Source organism: Daktulosphaira vitifoliae, unplaced genomic scaffold (genome assembly GCF_025091365.1).
Source record: "Daktulosphaira vitifoliae isolate Bord-2020 unplaced genomic scaffold, ASM2509136v1 Scaffold_581, whole genome shotgun sequence".
NCBI lineage: Eukaryota > Metazoa > Arthropoda > Insecta > Hemiptera > Phylloxeridae > Daktulosphaira > Daktulosphaira vitifoliae.
This window is the reverse complement of record NW_026100144.1, coordinates 1-7,135: the sequence shown is the minus strand read 5'-3', so window position 1 is coordinate 7,135 and position 7,135 is coordinate 1. Positions and strand designations below refer to the sequence as shown.

Sequence of the window (7,135 nt, the reverse complement as noted above, 5' to 3'; positions counted from 1 at the left end):
TATCCTTATTTATATCCTGATTAAGATAAATTATATCGAATGAAAAAGGGATATAAATATTATTTCTCATAAAAAAATTGTTTTGATCCATACATTTTATAATATGTTATAGCATTATATNCTCATAAAAAAATTGTGTTGATCCATACATTTTATAATATGTTATAGCATTATAAAGTTAAAAAAATAATATCATTCGGTAGCCATTTTCACAGTGAAGACAATCAAAATTCTGAAATTTTTTTTTCCATGATAAAGTATATTACATTTTTTGTGAAAGAGTTGCCATTTTGAATCCCCCCCGTGGGCAGATAAAGGGTCATATTTACAAAAAAAATGCATCAAATGGTTGGTAAAGACATTATACATGTATAAGAAAAATGATATTGATTTGTTCATTTTTGAAAAAGTTATGGTAGCTTTAAGTAAAAAAAATTGAAAAAAATTCGAAAATTAACGATTTTTAAATTTGTAATTTTTTTTGATATTTCCGGCATTTATGGGGAGNTTGATATTTTCCCAAACGTTTGACAATTTTTAACTTATGATGAAAATTTTTTTAATTTTTGAGGGTAATGTCTTCGACTAGATACGATTTGTGATCTTTTGACGTATCGTTAAAAGAAATCGGTTCGGTGAGAGCTGAGAAGAAGTGGTAACAGACACAAAAAAATAAATATATAAAAAAACACATCATAGTGAAATTAATAACTTCTCAGATTCGTATGGAAGCTATAATACTATAAATTTATCAAACTAAAAATATGTTTCCATTTGAAAAAACAATTTTGATAACCTTATAAGACATTAGAGAATGACCAAAAAATTAGCTTATAATTAATAAATGTAAAAATACGTGTAACTATATAAACGATGAGAATTTTTTTTTTCCAAAATTTAGATTTTAAAAAATATGCAAAATCAATAAATAAAAAATAATAACTATAATTTGAAGTATAAAAATAAGTAATATTGTATATATTACACACAAAACTGAATAAATAAATATTATAATGTGTATATAAAAAAAACAACATAGTAGGGGCAAGTGAAGATGATATCTGACAATGATTAAAATCACTATCATAGAAAACGGTATAATGCAAATCTGTAAATAACGTTTAATTTTTAGAATGAATTATTGAATAACTCCAAAAGCAACATAAAATCCCATTTCCTTATTTATTTTCTGACTACTAGTTTTATGATTTATAAGTATAATACATGAATATACACTTGTTATAGTCATTAAGTTTAGTATGAAACTAATGATATTAAATAATTTAGTATTGCAAGTTGTTATGTACAGGATGTTTCTTATAATATAAGTCACTCGATTTCTCCTAAAATAATTATTTTTTAAAGAATATCACTTTTGATATTTTTTTGTTTCATGTATTTTCAGACCAATGTGAATCATACACAGGAGTGATTGTTTTATCATAAACTACTGGATTACTACCAAAATGCATACAATAATGTAAAATTTATTTTTGATTTTTTTAATTTACGTATATTTCTTCATTTATCAGTTATAATTACTTTTTAAAATAATCCTTTATAACTTATAAGAGATTACCATTTTTTTTTAATGGCACATGTACACTTAACTAATTTATAAAGTAAGGAAATAATCTAATTAAAAAAATTATTTGTCGATAACAACTTTTGAACTAGTATTTCAGAAGTTATTAATAATTTAAAGTAAAGATGGGAGGTGAGGAGTGGATGATGCTAATTTTTCACTAGTTATTTCCCGACAGTAACTTTTGTCCCGCTCAGATATAAAAATGGGAATAACTAGTAAAAGTACTGATCCGTAAAGTAGATATCGACCGATAATTTTTTAAATTATATTATTTTATATTTTATAAGCTAGTTACATACGTCGCCATTTAAATAAATATAGTTGATACCTCCATAATTTATATGAATAATTTTAAAAAGACATTATTAGTTGATAAATCAAGATATACATGTAACTAAAAGAAATCAAAAATGTTTTATCCAATATTGTATTTATTTTGTGAGTAATCAAGTAGATTATAATAAACCAATCACCCTGTATATATGTCAACATTTAATTTTTAAATATGAGAAATATGTAACAAAACATTTTAGTATTCATAAACTATATTTTATAGACAGAAAAAAGTAAATCTTTTACAAAAATATGACGCGTAATCAAAAAATTAACATTTACTTTTTAGTTTTTTTTCCTATGTTAGGTGTAGTTATTGCAACGTCACCATACCAAATTGTGGAAAACATAACAATATTAAATAAATTCTTTGAAAAATTTGATTGGAAAAATTTCAACGACATTATAAAGGTTAAATATACACATTATAAATGTACTTTAGAGGAGTTTTATGAAACACCGATTAATACAAAAAATGCTAATGTTCGTATACATATTACAACTCTATTTCTTGCATGTACATATGGTAATATTTTAAAGAAAATCTACTACATCATCAATAAATTTATTCAACATTGTAAAGAATATGTCGAGGAAAAAGAAGAAAACCAAAACGAAACTAACCGAACCTACGGGTACATTTGTACTGAAATTTTTTTAGACACCATATATAATTTAGTTCCAATGGTAACGAAAATGAAAGGTGCCATGGACGCTATTGAAAGTTATCATTTTAGCCCTTGGTATATGAAAAAACCCAAGAATTATATTTTAAATGTAACTTTTAATTCTTTAATAGAAATAAAAAAAAAATTTAAGAAGTCATCACTTGTACGAAATCATCCGATATCCTACAAAAAAATATTAATAGACTGTTATCAATTTTTTTTGTATAGAAATGTTGATGTTGATTTAGACATGAAATATTATTGCGATGTAGTACCAGAAGATTTGACATCAATGTGGACTAATTTAATGGAAAATTATAATAGCGAAAATAAATCAGAGAACTATTTTTATGATTTCCTCCAAAAAACCATTAAAGATGTTATTGATTCGTCTATTCGCGAAAAGTATTATAGATTAGGATTTATTTACCATCCAGATACTAATCAGACGTTAATACCAAAACCTGAAAATTTGATAGTGACAACAAGTAAAGTTTATCCAAACCGTAAAATATAAACCGTAACATAATAATAATTAAAAACAATTTTTATTAAATGAAGAACGTATTCATCATTTTTATTTTGATTGTTAATATTCCTTCCTACTATTGACAAAATTTTAAAAAGTATTATTTTAGTAATTATAATTAAATGTTTACAAAAACAGTCTATTACATTAATAAAATTGATTTGAAAATGTAAATTTTTTTTTCTTTTTAAATAAATTTTCTTAAATTATGTGTATTATCAATTATTATTATTTTTTTTATTAACTTGTTTCTATAAATTATTATTTTTTTGATATGTACTCAAATGTCTTATTCTTTCTCATTATTCAACCTAAAAGATTTTAAAGATTTGATACTAATTTTAAACGATTGATACATCTGTATTTTCGACGTATAGATATTCTATGCCTAATATTGATGGTTTATCTAAATATAGGAACAATAATTTTTTTTATAAATTTTAGTATTTTAAAATTAAATATACAACTGTAATAATTTGATACTACCGAGTTTTTATTGATTACTTTTATTTTGCTATTTTAAGCTATAGAGCTTCTAACGTTTTCTCTATTTTTATGATATTTCAATGTCTTGTAATATTAAATATATATGGCTTCTCAATATTTAATTTTATATTTAAATACCAGAAATAATAAATCCCCCATAAGCTTTAATATAGTATGTGATTTATGTGACATTATCTTTCTTTATATAATTGTAAAAAATATTATAATAAATCAAAACAGCACTTCAGCTGTTGTCAACTATGTTTTGGGCTATAAAATAAAATATGTAACCAACATGTTTTCTATAAAAACCCATTGGACCTGTCCAACATCTATCAGTATACCTCAATTTTATTTCAATTTTTGATATTTTCCCAAACGTTTGACAATTTTTAACTTATATAAAACTACTGACTTTGATGTGACCTACAACATTAAAAATAAATTAGTCTCGACAATTGTTCAACCATAAGCTGCCAAAAGAAAAAAAAATCACTATTTACAAACATGTTTCTTTATTTTAATTTTTAAAAATGTTTCAGATACGTCAGTATTCAATTCAAATTCTAGGCCAAATTAGTTAATTTAACGTATATTTTTATTAAAGACAAATTTTTTTTTTTTAATTAAGAAGTATTAAGAAATATTTAATATAATATATATTTTTAATCGTCACACTTTCCAGGACATAGCAATGAGTTCTTATTTAAAAAAAAAAAAATTTTAGAGACATTGTTGTCATGTTTGAACTCCTCTAGTATTTAAGGCAAATTATTGAATTTTCTTATAAGATAATGTTTTATCTAAATCATGTGTATCGTTTAGAGCATTTTATAAAAAATTATAGCAATTTTAATGAATTTCAAATAAATTGAAAAGAAAAATTTTAGTCGGTCGATTTTTAAATGTTATTTATTATATTTATTTACGATCCTTAGTTGTCACGTAGTAAGTGTGATAGGCTTCTCACCCCTAGGGTACAAACTTTTAATGATATTTATATTCTCTAAAAATTGTTAAAAATATGCAAATTTATAAAAATTTGTCATTAAAATAACAGTTGTATTAACATAAAATAAACTTAAAATCTTTAATACCTAGGTGTTATCCTTATTCACTTCCTATAACAACAGCCTTTCGACACCCACAGCTAACCCGGAGTGTCAGCCGAGCACGGTGACTGCTGTACGACAACACGCACGTGAATACCTAGACAGCAGGCACCACATCCTCATATTCATCTTCGCATCACAATTACATATACATTTACATCGTTTGTTTCTTTTCTTTTATTGTGTTACGACAATATGATGTGTTTTTTTGTGTCTATAACTTTTTCTCAGCTCTCATCGAACCGATTTCTTTCAACGAAACGTCGAAAGATCACAAATCAAATATAGTTGAAGACTTTACCCTAAAAAATAGGAAAAATTTTCCTTGTTCACCGTTAGTAGGGGATATCTCCAAAAAAATTACAAATTTAAAAATAGCTAATTTTCGACATTTTTTGGCTATTTTGATGAAGTGTTCATACCGGCTTGGTACATAAATGTGATGAATCTACGCATAGTTCAATTAATGAATGATCAATTTTAAAATAGAGCAACAATGATGAGGTTGATTAGAATAAAGTCGGAGTTTTAACGCGTACAATTGCAACAACAGGCTTAGAACATGAGCATATTAAAATGTTTATATTTTTTTATGATTAATTTAATTTTAAATATTTAAGAGGAGAATATATTCATAATTTATTAAAAAGTCTAAATATTACCCTTGTATAGCATAATCTGAATTACCCGTCTACCTATTATAGGAAAATATTTTATAATAAATAGTCAACTATGGATCAAATTTAATATTATATTTAGATATTAATAAAATATAGAATATTTTATCAATTTTGAGAATTATTATATGTATGAATGTAAATTTCTTTTTAGTTTTAAATTTACGTTTAGTTTTTATTTAGTATTTAAATAGTGTAGAAAACACCTCTTTACAATTTCTTAAAATACATTTAGGGTATTAATTTAAGATACAGAAAAAGGAAGAAATTAGCTAAAAAATATGTCATATTTTAATTGTTTTCATAGTACACAATTATGATAGCAATTGGCTTATAAAAAATTGATATTACTATTTTAAATTTCTATGATACAATAATAGTTTATTTTCTATGTAAATTTCAGTCTAACAATTCATTATTTAATTATTTTGGTTTAGTACAATTTAAAGAGTAAATAATAGTGTTTTTATTTCTATAAAATATAATATGATATCCAAAAAAGGCGTATTTAGAAGAGTTATAAAATTTGTTAGGAAGTTATGTGCCAGACAAACTGAAAAAAATGTTGTAGCCAATTTCAATACGCCTGATGGCAATATTGGTGCGAGTAAAGACTCAGCTTTATTGAAAAAAACATATCCGGTAGTACAATCCAACAGTAACACCGATGAAAGGAGAGATGGTTTGTAGTTATGAAAAATTATAATTACTTATTTTTCAGCTAATTATCATATTATTTGGCGGGCCAAACATTTTCTTTAATACGTTTAAATTTAAAATTCATTCACTATTAAAACACATTTTGAAACATTTTATTACATTCAAATAATATGTTCGCGTTTGAAAAAAACAAAGTTAAGTTCCTTACAATGAATAAAAGATACACTTCAATTGTATTAAATAGTTAATAGTTCAAGAATAATACGTGACTTAAGTAATGAAAATAAGTATAAAAAATAATAAAAATATTCAAATTATTTTTATNTAAGTATAAAAAAAAATAAAAATATTCAAATTATTTTTATTGTGTAAATAAGTTCTGATAGAAAAATTATCCTATTTAATAGATTATTAATATTGAGTTTATAATAATCTGTATAAACGTTTACATGTTAGGATTCATGTGTACACCNCGTTTACATGTTAGGATTCATATGTACACCTGGGTCTAGATTTTCTAAAGGGTAAATATACATATTGATTATGTAAATGTAATATTTTAAAGTGGTAATATTTAAGTGTACCTAAAACTACACCACTCTTAAGCTATCTAATATATTCATACTTTATATTAATAATACATTACATAGATGAGCTTCAAGATTTTAATGCAGAGTCTATCAATTCAAGAAAACATTTCAAGAGTTTTCTAAAAAAAAGAAAAGTATCAGAAAAACACGATGGTGGGAGAAAACACAAGGTTTTACAGAAAAAAGATGGTAAATCCGTAATTTAAAATTATACTTACAAAAAGTAAGCATATTACTATATTAAATTTACTTATACAATTCACACACTATCTAAAAAGCTTGATTTTCAACAACAAAACTTTATTCACACATATAATTACAGAAAACCCCTTAAAAAAGTTTATAGTTTATAACTATATTTCATTTTATAGACAAAATTCAAGATTTAACGTCAGAATTTATTCATTCAACACAATGTATTTTAAAAAATGGTAGCGTACCAGTAAAACGCGACAATGGAAAAGAAACTATGGCTGCCATAATAACAGATTT

At 24.0% G+C, this 7,135-nt stretch overlaps 1 protein-coding gene across 1 annotated transcript; it reads left to right on the top strand.

Annotated features, from left to right (window-relative positions):
* Window positions 1-5,861: 5,861 nt before the first annotated feature.
* LOC126909570 (uncharacterized) lies at window positions 5,862-7,115 on the top strand (the record flags this gene model as incomplete). The annotated part of the gene is made up of 3 exons (XM_050692004.1): window positions 5,862-6,075; window positions 6,704-6,832; window positions 7,015-7,115. Coding segments are annotated over exons 1-3 (426 nt in total), but the record flags the coding sequence as incomplete, so codon positions are not given.
* Between the last annotated feature and the right edge of the window lie 20 nt (window positions 7,116-7,135).